We start from the raw sequence: 18,697 nt of genomic DNA, 5'->3' as shown, positions 1-18,697 counted from the left end.
CATCCCCAGTCCAGCTAATACCATCAGGAAGAGGAGAGCCACTCTCTGTCCCCTCTGCTGCCGCTAACATAACTGTTATGCATCGTCTCCAGTCAAACGCTGCTCTCCTCTTTATAACCAATTACCTTTATCTTTGTCAATTTCCCTTCAGAGCATAATAATGAATAACTGCTTCTACCACATGGTAAATCCCCCTTTGATAAAAAGTGGATATATATCTGATTAACCTGTTACTGTAGGAATTGTATTTTTTGACTATTGAACATTTAGATTCTGTGATTAAACGTCAATAAATAATATATGAATATAAACATATTTTTCCAATATCTTTCATGAAGCTCTGTCTTCATTCTGCGGTTTTCCCGTTACCTCAGGAAACAGTTTCATTTGGCCGTGACACAGACTGGAGGATCACATTTTCTGCTCTCTGCCTTTGCAGAGGAAGTACTGTGTATTTGCAGGATTGCTTTTCTGGCCTGTTCATTACATGCTTGGAGAAATGGTGTTCTTACTGTTATGAACAGCAATATGGATCAGTCTTGGTTTTAAGACATATTCCATTCTGACCAGGAATATGTTGTTTCAGTGCTTCAACCTACAAGCCTGACCTCAATAGATCAGATTCCCTTTGTCCCTATAATAAAGCTAATTCCAAACTGAATGAATTTGGGTTTGAAAATATATAATAAAATGAATTATATATTTATATATCTTTAAACCATATTCAATGCATTTATCATGGTAAAATCTTTAATTAAGGGGGTTAATATGTATTCTAAACAGATGGCTATGCTTTTTTTTTAAATGCGCCAATTAAAGGTTTAGTGTGTAAGATTTAGGTGAAAGGGATCTATTGGCAGAAATTGAATATAAAATAATCCTAGGGATGTTTCCTCTAGTGTGTAATCATCTAAATTATACAGATTGTAGTTTCCTTGACCATTTATATCTTCATACTTTATATTTACATCGGGAGTGGGTCTTAGTCCAGACTGGACAAACTAAACACCCTTTGAGTTTATATATGTATATATATATAAATTGTTGGATTATATACATATACATAACGAATATATATAACAAATCTAGCTTGTAATGTGTGATGAATAGAGTATATACAAATACATGCATATATTCTATTCCTTGTAACAAACACTACGACTTACAGCAGACTAAATCATAGTAACTTCACTGATGAGTTCAGTTTCCAGCAGCAACAGCTCAAAAAGCACCAGACAGTGAATAGGGGTTAGATTGCGGTTACAGCCGCTACAGATATTTTTACACTTCACTGAAATAACAGCCTGTAGCCGAGTTATAGTTTCTCGATCTGGCATGGAAACAGTGAGGATACAGAGAGGAGACTGAGCCATTTATAGATCCGTAGTAATGCAACGTGCGGATACTTCCACCTAAGCGACTACTACACCTTCATCTGTTCCACAACCATCTCCACCGGAGCAAACTGCCTCTTCACTCCCCAATTACATAACATTACTTCATCCTTCATTTCTTACTCTCCTACTCACAAAACGCCATCTCCATAGTGATAAACTCCGTCCAGAAATAATTGTTGGCTGCTGCATCAAATGGTCGTTCTGTGTATCTTTAAAATTTCATAAGTTGTGCATCTGTGCCTACCTTTGGTATACATAACATAAAAGCCAGAGGCCTCGGACTTTTCTATTTATGTCCTGGGGTGTGTGTGTTTGTGGGGGGGGGGGGGGGGGGCAGCCTATACAGGGCTGTTATGCAGAGAGTAAGTTGGAGGATAGTTGACTGCACTGATCCAGACAGCCTGGTGTGTGATGGCAAATCCTCACAACAGAGCAGAAGGGGTTTTTATTGGTTCGTCTCATTCTTGGTGCCATATTGAAAAAGTTTTAATAGTTTTTTTGTGATTATTATGTGACTAGAATGTCACTCACAGCCCAACAGGCTCTGTAAATTCAATCAAGTTGCACCACATTTCACAAACTCAAGATCCATGAATTGTTCCCTGGGACCCTGGGGAGAATGTCCAACCCATCCTTCCTTCCAATTAGTTTTGTGGTAATCCGATCTGTTTTTTTTTGTGTAATCTGGTTTATAAACACAAAAAACAACCAACAAACAAACAAGGAGGGGTGAAAACGTTTAACACACCTTTAATCCGCTTTTTACAATGAGTGATCCTGTGTGAGAAAAAGGTTTTGTGATATCACATGAGAGTTTTCTGAATGTTGTATTTTCCTTTGTGGTGTTAACAACGTTTGAGGGGGGCAGGGTATAGTAGAAAAGCTAAGTTGCAAACCCCTGACAGACAATCAGGATTTAGCAATGTTTGAAATCAGAATCTGACGACAGATGATGGGTTTGTTACTGTCGAGCAAATTCTGATCCAACCTCAGCCACTCAGCCCTGATGATGGAGGGTAATTAAGATGTGCCCTAACTCACCATTAATTGATTAGGATTTGGTTTGGTCTTATTTTGTCATGACCTTTTAACGTTATACAAAAATATGCTACTTCGATATTTGGGACCCCATGATCACAAAGTCCAGTATTGAGCCCAATCTTTTCTCACTCGTTTTCTGTCGGCTCTTTACAGTGTCATATATAAAAAACACATTAATACTGAAGAAAAACCCTTTTAAATAAAATTTAAAAGACACATAACGCTTAGAGATGAGACAGTGTCTTTGTTTTATTTTTGCACTTTATATTATTCAAGTTAAAATGTTGTGTATCCTTTGCAGAAGTGTTAATCAGCAAATAGTCTCAGTAATGTCAGTGAAACAGCCACAACATCTATCAAAGGTTGCAAACTAAAACTAGTTAACATAAGCCACCACACTGGTGATTTCACAACGTGCTGTATATAGAGAGAGTCATTGCACCAGACCATTGAGACTGCAGCAGCAAACACAGTGAGCATAGAGAAATGACCGAGAGATAGTTTCATCACTTTTCATTTGATAGAGGAAGAATCTTTAAGGAATATTACCTGTCACACTTTGAAAACTGTATATATTTAATGTCACAGAGGAGAACTGGAGCCTGAGATAAAGGGTCAGGGTTTTTTGGTTGTAGATATTTAGCTTGTTGCACGGTTGTTTCTTTAAAAACACAAGACGAGCAGGAATCACGCTGAAACAGCACGCCAGTTCAAAGACAGTAAATTCAGGCCTGACCTGATTCCGTGCACCCTGTTATCTCCCTGAAAATGTCAAGCAGCTACCTGAGTACGCTGATCAGGGCATAAAAGTACTTATAGATATTATGTCCTTGAGTCACTGAGATTAGAATTTCCATTTCAGGGGGGAAAAAAGCCAAATATCACATACCGAGGGTAGGAAACCGTAAAGGTTACAGAGCCTTATCTGCAATTATGCAAAAACAAAGATCGGCCAAATCCATGTTTATTGGTACAAAGGGAATCTACAATGCCTTGATGTTGCTTACAGCTCTCTCCTCCTACACGCAGATGTGTAGCATACAGCACATCCTAGAGGAGAACACAGGCAAGAACAGCTGACTGTACACTCCTAACACCCTGCCAGGTTTTGAATAATGAATTCAGGTGATTAAACTTTAAAAAAACTATAGAGAAGGCTAATTAAAGGATATTTCTTAAAATTTGCTTTTAGCTCCTCGTTTTCATGTGAGATATGAGATTCACATCAAACTGGTTTTGTATCATCCGAGGCTTTGTGTTTCTTTTTAACTAAAAATAAAAAAACAAGCACAAGATTCCTCCCACACCACAAACAAATAGCAGGGAATGTTTAAAGCTCCACTCTCTCTGACCCTCTGCTTCTCCCAGCCTCTCTGCGTGGAGCTGCTCAGATGTTGACAGCCTCACTTCTGCACTCATTGTGTCAATTCTTTCTTTTTTCATTAGACGAAAGACTCGGGACAAGAAATGGAAGTTTTGGAACATTGGGTCACATGGTAGAAAAAAAACCCTGTTCTCTCGTCATTTCATCAACACCTGGGGGTATAAATAGTTCAGTTTAAAAATAATGGCTTTCATCTTCAATTGTGGCCCCCGAATATTCAAGATGAGAGCAATGGTGCCCCCTTGTGTAAAATATAATCAATAGTCTGGCGTTGAGAGTGCATACAAGGTAGATTCTAATAAAAAATCTCCTGACAGCAGAGATTGTGTCTCGCTTAAAACGTACTGCATTTCACCTCTGTGTCCTGAGGGGAAGCACAATTATCTGAACGTTTCATTCCACACACTCGTACATTCTCCCTCTGCAGCAAGCTCCTCTCAGAAGTGAAGGGCATCCCCTCTGTCCGTCTTCGGCCTGTCCTGCTCTGTCAGACCCACTGCGGCTCTATCCTCCGCTGTCAGAGCTCTGGGCGCACTGCACCGCCCTGGGCTCGGTCAGGCGCTCGTAGGACAGCGCCGCCATAACCTGCAGGAAGATTTACAGCGTGATGTGGCTTCAGAGAATATAGAGGGCACTGAGTAATAAGCGGATGCTGTCAAAGACATGCTGACTTGAGGATTTCTCTGGGAATCACGGCCCTCAGCTACTGTTTTTCCATTGTGCTTGTGTGAAAAATGATGTTTTAATGAATGTTTTCCTTATAGGCCGCAGCTTTGAATAGTTCCAGATGGCTTAAAGTATTAAACTGTTGTCAAATGCAGAATCTGAATTACAGGGCTCCCGCCATTTGGTAGAGATTCGTTCTATTGTCCACCTACAACCTAAATGGATTTGTAATTGTGTAACACCACTGATAGATCCGGGCTATAGCTTGATGATGAGTTTTTGATTTACACCATTTTCATCCAAATGAATACAAGATATAGTCATTCCATAATTTTTGCTGAGCTGTTGTTTATAGCTGTGGTGAGTTTTCTTTTAGAAAACAACAATTATAATGTTAAGGGCATGTCCTGCTGTTGGACTGGTACTATTACGTTTCTAACATCAAAGTGTCGTCCATTGCATGAGACTCACACTCAGTAGCTGGCAGATCGGATTAAAGAACAGTATAACATTTTGTGAAACCTGTATTTGCTTTTCTTACTGAGAGTTAGATGAGTCTATAGTCAGGAGACATTGGATTACATTTTCTAATTTTAGATTTTATCATTTTTTCATTTTTCCATAAAGAATGATTGTACTTATAAGCGTTACATGGACCAACATTTGATATCACTCTCATAATTGGAGATTTGGGTTTTTGAGTTACCTTAAGAATACACCACAGTTTGCTATTTCCCACTGTTTCCAGCATTTACACTAAGTGAACCGACTGTTGCCAGTAAAGTCTTATTTAACGTGCAGAAACAAGTACAGTCATATCACTATTCTCCACTGAAAGAAAGCAAGAAGGTCTATTACCCCAAAATGACTCCAAACTACCAATGTAATTCATCATGTTAGCACTTTTCTTTGTGTGTTCTTCTTACTGTGATCAGAATGAGGAGAGCTAACATCACGCCCAGCATTATGTACAAATTATCAGTCAGTCCTCCAGCCCACAAAGGACCCAGGATGGTGGCCAGGCCCCCGACTGAGCGTCTGACTCCTTGGCTGAATCCTACAGGTGACACACAGACACAAAGAATGAAAGGTTACATTAAGATATAGTCTGAAACTACAGTACAGATAACCCATATACACTGAGCAGTAATCTTGTCTTTCAGTATGTTGGATTGTGCATCAGCACCGAGGTGAAATTAACCAACCCTGTGTTTTCTCATCGGTGACTTTGGAGAACAGAGACACCTGAGACACGGCCACAAAGGGAAGGCCCAGCAGCTGCAGAAACACTGCGATGATGAAGGTCGTCAGCTCCCATCCGTAACCACCTAAAGGACGGACAGATAACACCACCACATTACTTTATTAAAATTGTATGGAATGTATTATTTAAAAAAACACATTTGCAGAGTGTAAAACTAACACCAGCTCTCAAACACCCACAAATATATATATTTTGTAAATTGCAGAGCTGTTGAATTACAACTTTTTTGCTGCATATCATTTCTCATATCATTCAAAGCGATTCGAAGACAGTTAATACTCGAGTTATCCAGCCCGTCTTCTCTGGGTTTTTAACTTCCTTCCACAAACGGGTTGGCACCAGCAGAGATGGCTCTATCTGTAAACCCAACCCCTGCCAAGCTGGCAGCCGTTCCCTTTCTGTTCTCTGCTGCTTTGCATCATGCACATGTTTGTGTGAATCTGTGCCCACTCATACTGTTGGATGTTCCTGCCCTCCTGCCATCAAAATGCATTTGAAACCAATGCAACATGTCTCTTATGGTGCGAGAACGAATAAAATCCTCTTTCTTCAGGTGTCTGTCTTGTGCGTTTTGTTTCTCAGTCTGGTTGATGTCTGGTGTAACAAATAGCAAACAAATGCATGATATGCTTTAACAAATAGCGTTTTTGTTTAATAAGATTACTGTAATCCTTTCATATGTACTCAGGCACTCCCCGGCTCCAGCACCTGTTACTTATAATCAGAGTGATAAACGTGACGAGCCGCAACAGACGCGGGCCAACATGAACACACAGACTCCAGTTTGCCTGTGTGATCTCCGTCTGTCCTGCCAGAGCCCGAATGATATCGTTTACAGGGCACATTCACTTCAGCCTGTGTGTAACCCAGTATGGCTCCACTCGGCTCTACGCATCAACACCAGTCGCACAAAGAAGGGATTTGGCACAGGACTCGAGTCAGTTGTGAGTCTGTGTCTGGCGCTGCATGTGTGTCTCGCTGTGTTTGTGTGTTTTCCCCGCGACAGGTTGGCACCTCGAGGGTCGCAGAGGAAGACGAGGGACCAGATACAGGCGGTGCAGCAGATGACCAGGCCGGCGGCCAGCACGACGCGGTCCGCCACCTTCGAGCTCAGCCAGCGCACGAAGAAGAAGCCCAGGATGACCTCCACCCCACACAGGCTGTACATCAGGCTGTTGCTCAGCTCGCCGAAGCTGAAGTAACGCTGCGTCAGGGGAGTCACCATGGTCTGCGGGGTTTCAGAGAGATGTTCACAGGGTCAGTCGGTTGGATAAAGGGATTCGGTTGAGGAGGAGATTTCTTATCAGGGCAGAAACAGGCAGCTTTTTATGTCGATCAGAGGCGTCAGATCAAAAGAGGTGCTTTGTTTTGATATAAAAATGAAAGTAAGATTGTATAATCCATGTCAGCACTGTGTGACTAGTCTGTTATTTTGAGTGTGAAGCACGACTTAAAGGTTCAGTGTGTAGAGTTTAGTGACATCTAGTGGTGAAGTTGCATGTTGCAGCTGAATACCCCTGACCTCACCCTCCCCTTCCAAACAGGAAAGAGAACTCAAATGTTTGTCCAGTTTGGACGACTGTAGAACTGCTCCTGATGTAAATATAAAGTTGCATAAAAAACACATACCAGCTAATTTAAATCTCAATATGTAACATTATCTCACAAGAAATTTAAAGTATTTATATATAAAGGGCGAATTCTAGGGTAAAAAATTATAAGATTGTACAATTCCAGTGCTGACACACAAGTGAAAACATCACTACGATTATTTTATTTCTGCCAATAGATCTTTTTCAGCTAAATCTTACACGCTGAAGCTTGAATTATCATTTTTATTAGAAAGACTGCAGCTCTCTCTAGGTGGGGCTCAGATGGATGCAGTGTGGCTGTAACCCTGGGTGAAACAGTGAGACGCTGGGTGAAATGTTTGGAAACACCGGCTGATGGATCTCCACTTTAACTGCCCTCACCTCCAGCGCTGTCTGATTGAAGAGAGTGATGAACTGAGCCGTGAGGAGCACGACCACCTCCTCTCTCAGGAACTCTGCAGAGCGAAAGAAGAGATATACTGAAAAACCGGAGGAACCAAACAGAGAATCATAAAACAAGCTCAAGTGGCAACGTTAAACTGGAAGTTTTTCGACTGGCGAGTCACGACGAGATAAAAAAAAAGTTTAAAGCGAAAAAGAAAACATGGACTATCCGAGGGGGATGCTAGGACTGAAAGAGGCAGGTGTACTCAATCCTGGCTGCTTGGTCATGTTGATCCTCTCATCCAATGAACTATTTCTTAATCTACAGAGCTATAGAAATATTTTGTCCTTAACACATTTTGATAAATTCCAAATTGCGGTACCAGCTTTTCCTGGAACAAAAAAATCCCTTATGGACTTGGAGAGCAGGAAAAATGAGCCGGGCTTGATGCTAAATTTGCGAGGATGTGCCAGATGGCTGTGGGAATGGTTTGAAATAACAGTGTGTGATCTGCTGTGGTTCAGTTCTCTCAGTTTAGTGTTTACACCATCATTCACATGATATCATTTTTCTATACGCCTGCATATACAGTACATTCAAGTTGGTTGTATGTAAATGTGAAATTGATCAGGCTTTAAACAATGATGGTATAGGTTTATAGGCTACCCTCAAGTGGCTTAATATTACACTTAGATAAGCTGAGGGACTTGGAAGAGACAGAGAGAATAAATAAAATGAAAATAAATGCAGCAGTGATCAAGATGGGTTGAAATTCCAAAACAATGAATTCTGCATTTCCCTGAATGTGTTTCTTTGGGCCGTTCTTGTCTCGTAAGAGTTTACCTATATGTCAAACTGAACATTCCCAGATGATGTCATCAGGTACAACTATAGTGTGAGGAGTTTTGTCTCTTAACGACTTTTTGGAAAAAATACAGTTTCATTTTAGAGCTGAGAATTAGACGAGAATATTGATACCACTCTCTTATCTGCACATCTGATATAATGCCAGAGCCAGCAGCTTAGCTTAGCATAAAGACAGGAAACAGCATCACTAACAGTTCAAATGTAACAATAATCCTCGGCTGGCTACTTTGTCCACGTTCCAGACTTTATGCTAAGTTAATGGTCCCCTGGCTTGAGTTAAAAAATAAAACAAGAAAGACAGTTAACAGACCTTTCAAGTTTCTCTTTAAACCACAGACTGTAAATAAAGATCGACTGCAGTAAGGGTCATTAACCCCACCCCCTCCATGTTAGTGGATGGGACTGAGGCCAAACTGAGTTCAAAGTAGATGGTGAAAATTATTTAATTGATCTAAGAAGGTTTCTGTCATTTTAAGTAGTTTTCATCACACTCATGTATGTTCAAGTGAGAGAGGTTAAAATATAGTGATATGTGAATGTATGGATCACATATTTGAGTGATTATTTAGATACTTAATAATAAAACACAACTAGGATTTCGTATATCTGTAGAAACACTGATACACTGATACTCCCCCAAAACCAGAACTAAAGATAGTTGAAAAGTGAAAGATTTTCTTTTTCCTAAAAGATACACAGCAAGTCAGAGAAGATCAATAATTCACAAGAGTGAATACTAGGTACGCCACAGCGGCTGACACACACTCAGTACAGCACAGTGTATGAGCTGCAGATATCCTCTCGTTTTTTCTCATGAGTTTCTGGTGTTGTAGGATTTCTTTAGCAGAATCAATGAGAAGGATGTTGCCACATAACCAATTCTTTCTCCATTTCATCCACAAGTCAACCACAGCAAAGCCAGTCAATAAAGGAGGAAGTCTGCTATCCATCCCTTTGCCACATCTTCAAAGAGTGAGAGAATCGATATGAAAGTCTGACACATGCACACACACACACACAGAAACGCACGCAGGCACGCGCGCGCACACACAAACACACACACACACACTCAGAGACACTTGCCATTCTCCAGACCTCTCTGAGGAATTCGGTGTGGCATGTTAGATCAGATTTCGGGTGTATTGATTGGACGTGTGTGTATGTGTCTGGTATATGTCAGAGTGTGTGCGTGTGTGTGTGTGTGTTTATGTGTGTGTGTGTGTGTGTGTTTGTGTGTGTGTTGGTGTGTGCGTGTGTGTGTGTGTATATATATATGATGTCAGGTGTCCTACTGGATTAGTGTTATAGTAAGTTTACATGGGATGCGAGCAGCGATTGTGTGCCACTATTGATTAACTTCCTTTGTACTTTGTTAGTCCCTCTCTCTCTCTCTCTCTCTCTCTCTCTCTTTTCTCTCTCTCTCTCTCTCTCTCTCTCTCTCTGTCTCTATCTCTCTCCCTTTGTTAGCGTGTGTATATTTTTGTGTGTTTTCAAAAAGAATCAATAGAGCAGATTGGAGACATGTGCATTGGCAGTGACACGTCCTCCTACCGGAACCTCACAGACAGGGCAGTGGAAAACGTACAGTTATTGCTGAGGACAGACATTTCAAACCTGCTGTCTCACCTCTGCTGGCGCTGAAGTTTTTGAAGGGGTTCGACGCCGCCGTGGCCTCGTGGTCGGGCTGCGTATCTGACAAGGCGGAGGTCTCAAGCTGGTTGGAGCTGACGGCTCTGTAGGTGTGCGACAGATCCTCGTTGGACTGCATCAGCGGCACCTCCTCTTCATCATCTTCCTCCTGTTTCATCTCCAGGATCACTGCTTCATCTTCCGAGGCGATGGGCGGTAAATCCCAGTACATAGCCAGGACAACACACTGGAGCAGCACCCACAGCAGACACATGAAGATCTGGGAGTATGAAGACAAGAAAGTCCTAAAAATAATATTTTAATTTAAGCTCAAAAAATATTATTTTCATGACACCAGAATCCTTAAACGCTATCATGAGTGAAACTCTAAATTAGTTCTTCTGTTGAGTTAAAGTAAGCATTTTTTACCAGGCACAGGGAAATCAAGAGCGACATGCAGTGTCAAATTATGTGGGGAAATGAAAGTGGGCATAGAAGAGCTTTTATTCAGCGTTATATCTAATTTAAGCCACATTTGTGCTACAGTTGTTTTATTCAAAGACGTGTGAGATGGAAATAGATGAATATGGGTTGTTACAGGCCTCAGAATGTCTTGTAGTTGTACAGTGTTTTGTATTCTTTCAGAGGAGCAGAGAGAAAAAAAACACACATATGAGCGCAGGATGCAGAGAAACTATTTCTGAGGATCGCTTTTGTATTCATGAGGCTCCTGGAGAACCTTAGATTACTGATTATCTGGATGCTGTTACCCCAGGAGACGTATACTTGTTCACAACAAAGGGCCCCAGTTTGAAATCACACAGCCGCAGGAACAGGTTGAACGCCGGCCCTGGAGAGACAGGATGAAGTGCTGTAAAGAGGAGATGGAATAAAAACAGGGGTTGTGGCGGAAGCAGTGTAGCCTCCGCCTCGGTGATTTTATCAAACGTCCCCTTCTCATCACATCAAAGAAAGACAGCACAAAATCCTTCCGTCTCAGAAGACAGGGGAGGAGGAGAGAGGTGAAATGACACCTCTCTCTGTGGTATGATGAAGGGGGGGGGGGGGGGGGGGGGGGGGGGGACTGACCGACAAGGAGGCCAACTTGTCGACAGGCCATGATTGCAGCAAAGATACCGGCACGCTCCTCTGGCCGAGTGCTCTGAGTCAGGAAACCAAAGATGGAGGATCCCGCTCCTGCTCCAACACCTGAAAGGAAAACATTCAACATTTTGCTGAAACACGTGTGTGTGTGTGTGCTTGGGTGTGTGTGTGTGTGTGTGTGTGCGCGCATGCATCACCTGCCACAAGCCGACTGCATAACAACAGCCACTTTGAATATCCAATAAAATACATGAAGTTACCTGCGAACAGAAAAGATAGAAAAAACATCTTCCTTTAAGACTCAATGTTGTTTCCAAATTTTTCTTTAATCATGCTAGCAGAAGAAGCTAAAATATGAACGAGCTCCACCACATTTGGATGAGCTATGAATGTTGGACAGACCTTAACTTATGGTACTGTCATTAGGTCAATATGGAATTTTGGCCAACGTTTTAGCTGTTAATGCTAAAAAGCAAATGTTAGTATAGCACATATGCTAAGGAAAGAAGTGAGCAAGGTAATAACTACATATGACACATTGACTATGGGTTATTAAGCTGATATTAGCCTTTAACTAATATCTAGAAGTAGTAGTAGTATTTGTGGTGGTAGTAATAGTAGTATTAGTGGTAATAGTGTTTACCTTCCACTGTTGTTGTAACCTTTTTATCTTGTTTTTACCTTTAATACAGTTTCTGTCAGTTTTGCCAGCAGGGTTTTGCCTGAATGTTTAGTCACCCATGCAACCCACATTCAACATATTCCCATAATGCATTGTAAAGACTAGTCTATAATTAATGGTCATTAACTGAGGGGTTACTTCAATCATGCACTGTGCAGACAGTGGTTAAGAAAAAGGCCAATTTAAATTGCTGCAAAATGAAAAGACATTTTTGAGCCGACCATCTAAAGCTCTTTATAGTTGTTTAGATAGAAACCACATTATAGTGTGTGGTGAGTGCTAATTGAGACAGGGCACAAATATGTGTTACTGAGAGTCTCACAACAACTGACCACACAATGTCGTGTGATTTGTCTCATGGTGCGACGACTCACCGACGATCTCAAAAAGATTGGAAAAAAGGATGATGGACTTTGTCGTTTTCCAACGATCTGACCAGAACCCGAAGAGCGGGCCTGTGAGCAGCCCGCTCAGACTGAAGGCCGACAGACCCAGACCCAGGAAGTAGGGGGGGGCCTCCAAAATCTGCAGGTACCTCCATATCGTAGGCAGAATGACGGCTGGCTCCACCACAGACAAAGAGAGGATGAGCATGGAGGAGGTGGAGGGAGATGTGTAAATGACAAGCTTCATTTACAGAGAGAAAAACATATTTGAATAACATCACAGGTCATGTCCTCTCTGATATGAGCCTACAACCTAAATGCCAAGCCCATCTGTATTTCAGATTGCTCCCATGAGACCAGTATCCTGTGTCCATAAAGCTGCCATAATGAACTTACCGTACTCGATGCCGCTCAGCATGAATATCAGTCCAATGATAAAAACTGTTTGTTTCCTCTTTTGGTGATTATCCATCGTGTCCAGTGGTGTGCAACCTTTTAAACACTGAACTCTGTCTGCACATGGTCAGAAATGCTCTTCAGACACATAATTAGAAAAGAGGAGACACCGTGGGTCCAATAACGGCTGCTGGCCCAGGATAATCCCAGAAATTTGTCATGCGATTGTAGAAGGCCAATCCAGGACCTTGCACATACAGTAAACAGAGGTGGTGTAGAGGAGTCTCAGCAGGAGGGAGACCTGAAACCGAGGGCAGGGCACCTCCAAACAGCGCTGGAGACAGAGCAGTCCACTTTAAAGCAGGCAGTAGTCCATTCCCATTAGTCGTCAATGTTAAAGATGAAATTCTATTAGAGTCACGTCCGCAGTCCAGCAGCCCGGCAGCACGCACTCTCACGGACGAGCCAATGCCTCAGGTTACCAGGTGAGGTAAAGCACACTGAGCTTCATACATTTTTAATCTTGTTTTCTTCAGTTTCATCAGAAACACTTGAGTCTCATACAACCCTGTGAAGGAATCTGTCAGGCCCGTATCGCCACCTTTTTTGTAGATGAAGATCCACAGCGTTGTTGTTTTTACAGAAAATTGCCAGTTTACAAACACAATAAATAACAAATAGTTATGAAGTTATGAAACAGGCAATACAAATATATCAGATGGAGGCATGATTACATTACACGGAGATGAAAGGCTAGATTGTGTGATGAAAGAATGGATCCGAAATAACACTGTACTCTATTGAATACTGAATAAATTAGATGTGACACACTGTCTGTGTTATTGAATGACTGGCTCCATTTCCAAGCTGCTGTGGGTTCCTACCCTTGGGCTTGTTATGTTAAACAGAACTGTCACCAATTTAATATCGCCACATGTTGTTTTTTTTCCAGCACCACATGAATAATACAGGGAGTTTCAGTGGTTTGAATACCACATAAAAAACCCGCTCACCGTCTTGCTTGTGTCAAGAGTCAAGACATTCCGACTGGTTTCAAGATCGTATTGAGGTGCCGCAGGTCACGTGTGTTTGTGTAAGTATATTTACTCTGTGTGTGTAAAGGTGCTTGATTTGAATTACACACGGAAAGTCTCCTCCCTGTCCTGCTCTGCTGATTCTGTGCAAAAAAAGTTAATCATCACGAGGGGGGGGGGGGGGGGGGGGGGGGGACTCAGCTTCTCCATGACAAACTGCTGCATGCAGCTGAGCCTCACGGGCCCACTGAGAGGCCATTAGCATCCTACCTGCCTTACCTGAGGCGGTTTCTATGGAAACACACATGAGGGTGGAAGGTGTTGTTGCGCTCACCTTTGAGCCTTGGTAAACAACAGGGAGTTCCCCAGTGGATAAACTGCCTTCTAGTCCTCCCAGTCACTCACTGCGCTGCACTGGAGCCGGTCGAAGATGATGAGGGAGTCGCCGGGAGAGCGACGTTTGACTTTCAGATAGACAGGAGCTTGTTCGGTGCCTGTGCCTACTCGGGGCTGTAGGAGGCGGCTGCCATAGAGGAGCGAGCATGTTCTTGAACGCAGCTTCTCCCCGGAGGTCGTTCAACATCCCCATTAACATCAACCTGCAGGGTGCTCGCAGGCGGCAGGCACGGTAAGAGAGGGACATCGACTGGGCCGGGAAGCTGGTGTTTGAGATCACTGCCAGGGGTTCATTATGAGGGAAACACACAGGTGAAGTGTAGCAAAGTTACACACTCAGGCTTCTGACTCTTGGGGAACATATATGCACTTGTGATTATACACAATGCAATTTGTATGTTAATATTAATATTGAATTCCACTGATTCTATTTACTTGTCATGCAGACTATTAGGTGTTTTTCACTTCTGTGGCTCTGGAGAAACGTTTCATAGGACATGTCCTTAAAGATGTGATCAGGGTTATCAGTTGAAGTAGTGTAGGGGAACATTTCTCCTATCAAGGGCCATTTTAACAAGTTTTACAACATCCTTCGAGGGTCATACTAAATTACTGAACACAGAGAGATCACACTATCACACTGATTAGTAAGGGTCATAAATCCTGCCTCCTCTTTGTAGTGAACGGAATATGAGTCGAAATAAAACACATTTCAAAGATGGTTTCGGTTAATTTGGGAATCACACAGATTTTTCTTCAAATGCTCATTTATCCGGTAAGTATGGTTTTATGTAATTATGGATGAGGGCATGTACTATATCAACTGGGCCTCACCTATAGGCAGTACTGCAACTCTGGCTCCAAATGCACAAGATAACACAGTTTTCATATCCTGGACATTTCAGCTTCGTTTCTGGATCGAGGGAGGAGGTGAAGAAGTGTTGTCCATCTTTATATAAAGTCTTGGTCTTCACAGGACTACGTTTTTTTTAAAGAACTGCACACTGCAGCAGGTTCCCACAAACAGGGATCCTTCAGACGTCTCCGCTCTGGCAGCTCCCACATCTGTCAGTCACTCTCCGAACTGGATCTGATGGCTCAGCAGACTTGAGAGGAGTTGACCTTTTTGATCTTATGCCTGGCCTGAGGACTATTCTACAGAATAGTGTTAGGACCAGGTAAGAAAAAAAACAGAGAGGAGGACTATTCTTTCCAGTTTGCAGTTGAAGAAAAAAGATGAAATACTACTTTGTGAATAAAGTTGAAACATAATGGAATAAATTCAACTCCTCTGGTCTAGTTAGGAGTGACTGGCAGCTGTGTGGGCTGAGTGTTACATCCTTGCGGTGAATGGTGTAACCATTGATATCCTTGAATTTGTCCATCACCATTTATTACAGGATGCACAAATGAGGCCACTTCTTCCACGCGGCTGCACAGGATTCTTCCAGTTTAAACTCGAAAATAAATCTTAACTAGAACTAACACGTTTTTATTTCAAAAATCTAAATAAATTGTGTCAGATACTTTTTTGTATTTTCTCCCTGAGGAAGAATTACACTGTTTCAGAGAAAAGAATCAAGTCACAAGGCGCCCCTGAGAGTTGTTGATGAATCGAATCACAAATGAAATCTGAATCATTGTTGGATTAAATCATTGCGACCCTGGTGGCCATGCGTCTGTCCCATCTGGATTTAACAAATGAAACTTGAACTTGAACTTGATGCATGTATTTGTGTTTGAGTGACGCAGGGAGAACCTCCACACCTCCTCCTCCTCCGCAGTGCAGGAGCAGGAGTGGAGCCGAGGGGCGGATGGACGTGGAGGGCAGAGAGCTCGCTCCCAGATGCAGGTGTCGAGTGTCGGGGAGGACAGAGCCATCCTGCTGGGCTTCACCATGATGGCCTTCTCCGTGCTCATGTTCTTTGTGGTCGGCATCACTATGGTCAAACCCTTTGTCAACAGGTACACTGCAGGAGGAAAGGATGTCATATGGTAGACAATAAAATGACTTTTATTTGATTATTAACAGTAGTAGAAATTTGAAATTATATCTTGTTCTAAATTTCAAAACAAATTCATTTTAAAAATGAGTAAATTATTTAATATTTAGCTATTGATTAGATTTTAATTATATAATAAAATGTTGAAACCCAAACAGGGGTATTGTTTTTGCAGTGACATGAAAAAGCAATCCCTTACATTTGTACATTTGTGTGGCTTTTTTATGATACTTGTCTTCATGAAAATTGCTGTAGGTGCTATAGAAATAGAAATAATATGTTTTTATCTTACATACGTACATCTTTGATTTTACTAGCACAAAGTGGCTTCCATAAAATGTGCAGCCTCATTTATTACCAAGATTATCAGACCATATCCCGAATCCATGCATCCATGATACCAAGTAGATGAGTAGTACTTTTTGTGTTGACACTAGAAAGGTGACAACTACACTCAGACATGATTCTCCCTCAATGTGATGGAAAGGAAAGGGTGAATGGAATCAGATAATATAGTCAAATGTAACTAGATTACATGCTGAAAGCTCAAAATGTAACATGATAATATTAACCATGTTAGTGCCAATGCTAACATTTTTCTCTGCGCAAATTAAGAAAAGGCTGATGGGAAATTCCTTGGTGTGATATTACACAAGCCGATTGCCAAAGCTAGGAGTCGTCCTCTGTGCACCACGGGGTTACAGTCCTCAATGTCGCAACGATTCAGGCTATAGCTGTTGAGATATTTCAGTCGTGACCACAATGCTGACTTGACTGACGGGCAGACCCACATCCCCATTCTTCGAACCCCGACCATTGACAAAGCATGAAATAAAACCAGGACACACAGCAGAGATACAGCGAGAAACAAGCTGTGGCTTCCTGGTTTAACTTTGCATGTTTCCTGGATGTGAGGGTCGGGTCTCCTGAACGTTTCCTGCCTCTTGTTTTCCAGTGACTGGGAGGAGGAGGCCAGCTGTGTGCTGATGAAGGCAGACATCCTCACAGAGTGGGTGGACTGCAGGGGTGTGAGCACCGTGCCGTGCCTCAGGGTGATGGTTAACCTCACTGGCTTCAATCAAAGTGCTTTTCTACACTTAGACGAGGAATCCGTCCTGCTGGCTCCTGAGGTACTACGGTAAAGTTCGGCTCGTAGGTCTCAGCTACAGTTTCATGAGCCTCTGGTTTGGATGAGCCTCTCACCAGGTGAGGCTTGTCAAGTGGCACGTGGGAACACCTGCAGGATACTTTGCCTGGAGGTGGATCTGAGCATTAGAGGGGACATATAGTGCTTTTTCAGTTTCTCCCTTTCCTCTTTCTTGTGTATTCAAAAGTTCTGCAGAGTTCTGTCTTGTGAATGGTAATTTAGATTCTCAGGATTCAGGATTTTCATCAAGCTGCAACAAAGAAAAAAGATAAACAGACAGGACAACAAAAACTAGCATCACTCTGATTCCTGTGTTTGTCAGAATGAGAGATGCTCCTCTTCAGTCCCACTCACAGAGACTGCATGAACCAATCTGACGTATCTGTGCTGCAAATAGAGGCCGACAAGGGCTTTTCCTTTTTTGACCTTGTAGCTCGTCACACTGATTGCAATCAGCACTGCCAATAGGGACAGGCAGCGCCATGATGGAGATGACACTTCTTGAATCATCTCTTTTCTTTCACAGTGTTTCTACATACCCAAATGTCAGATGGACATTGCAGATATTCAAGCTGAAGTCCAGAGAGTGAAACAGATGCTGGACGCTCAGCAGGGGAACACGTCATCGTGCTTCACCGACCGCACAAGACACCCCGGGGATGTGATCTTGAGCAGGAAGTACACGCTGGAGAAGGCCCTGTTTGCTCTGCTGTGGCCCTGTCTGATGCTGGGGGGTGGAGCTCTGCTGGTGGGCCTGGTGAAGCTGACACAGTACCTGGCTCATCTGTCCGCTGAGGTGTGCAGTGCTGCTGCCGAGGGCAGCCTGACGTCAAGAAACACCCAGGGCAAATTGTACACACTCCTACGGAGGTCCAGCCTGCAGTCGCCATCTTGACACAGTTGGTGTTTACGCTGCCATAACCACAACAAGCCAAAAGGGAGATGGACAGATTACATTAGCCCACAGCAACACGTTTGTGCAAAAAAAACTGAATTCTTTGATTTGTCTACAGAAGACTGTAATAACACTGTAATGACCTCACGGTCGCGCACACTCCCCTTTCTGCCAAAGTTTCTTAATTGTAGAGTGATGGTTGAGGACTAGAATGTTTACACGTGTGTATGACGTGCCCGAAAGGGGGGGGGGGGGGGGGTATAATACCCTTTGCCTGGGCCCCCTAAGTGCTCTGAACACTACTTGCCACACCTGTCGCCCCCACCTCATCTGTAGTCAACCGGCCACAAAAGCGGCAACACAGCCGAACCCTTGTCTGAACTGTAAAGAGCGTCTCCTACATGTTTTATACTCACTGTTGCCCTCTGC

At 42.6% G+C, this 18,697-nt stretch overlaps 2 protein-coding genes across 2 annotated transcripts; one reads left to right on the top strand and one right to left on the bottom strand.

The window, feature by feature from the left end:
- Nucleotides 1-4,326: 4,326 nt before the first annotated feature.
- On the bottom strand, nucleotides 4,327-12,869 carry mfsd8l2 (major facilitator superfamily domain containing 8-like 2). The gene is made up of 11 exons (XM_053438779.1): nucleotides 12,794-12,869; nucleotides 12,386-12,571; nucleotides 11,527-11,589; nucleotides 11,315-11,434; nucleotides 10,996-11,075; nucleotides 10,223-10,505; nucleotides 7,726-7,799; nucleotides 6,767-6,980; nucleotides 5,694-5,816; nucleotides 5,415-5,545; nucleotides 4,327-4,407 (listed from the first exon to the last, which is right to left on the bottom strand). The coding sequence occupies exons 1-11, from the start codon at nucleotides 12,867-12,869 to the stop codon at nucleotides 4,327-4,329; spliced, it is 1,431 nt and encodes a 476-aa protein (XP_053294754.1).
- Nucleotides 12,870-14,369: 1,500 nt separating this feature from the next.
- kcnmb3 (potassium calcium-activated channel subfamily M regulatory beta subunit 3) lies at nucleotides 14,370-18,268 on the top strand. The gene is made up of 4 exons (XM_053438713.1): nucleotides 14,370-14,455; nucleotides 15,976-16,188; nucleotides 17,182-17,356; nucleotides 17,900-18,268. Exons 1-4 carry the CDS (start codon nucleotides 14,370-14,372, stop codon nucleotides 18,266-18,268), a joined length of 843 nt encoding a protein of 280 aa, XP_053294688.1.
- The last annotated feature ends 429 nt before the right edge of the window (nucleotides 18,269-18,697 follow it).

This window comes from Pleuronectes platessa, chromosome 13 (genome assembly GCF_947347685.1).
Source record: "Pleuronectes platessa chromosome 13, fPlePla1.1, whole genome shotgun sequence".
NCBI classification, from domain to species: domain Eukaryota; kingdom Metazoa; phylum Chordata; class Actinopteri; order Pleuronectiformes; family Pleuronectidae; genus Pleuronectes; species Pleuronectes platessa.
This window is presented reverse-complemented; position numbering and strand designations above follow the sequence as displayed.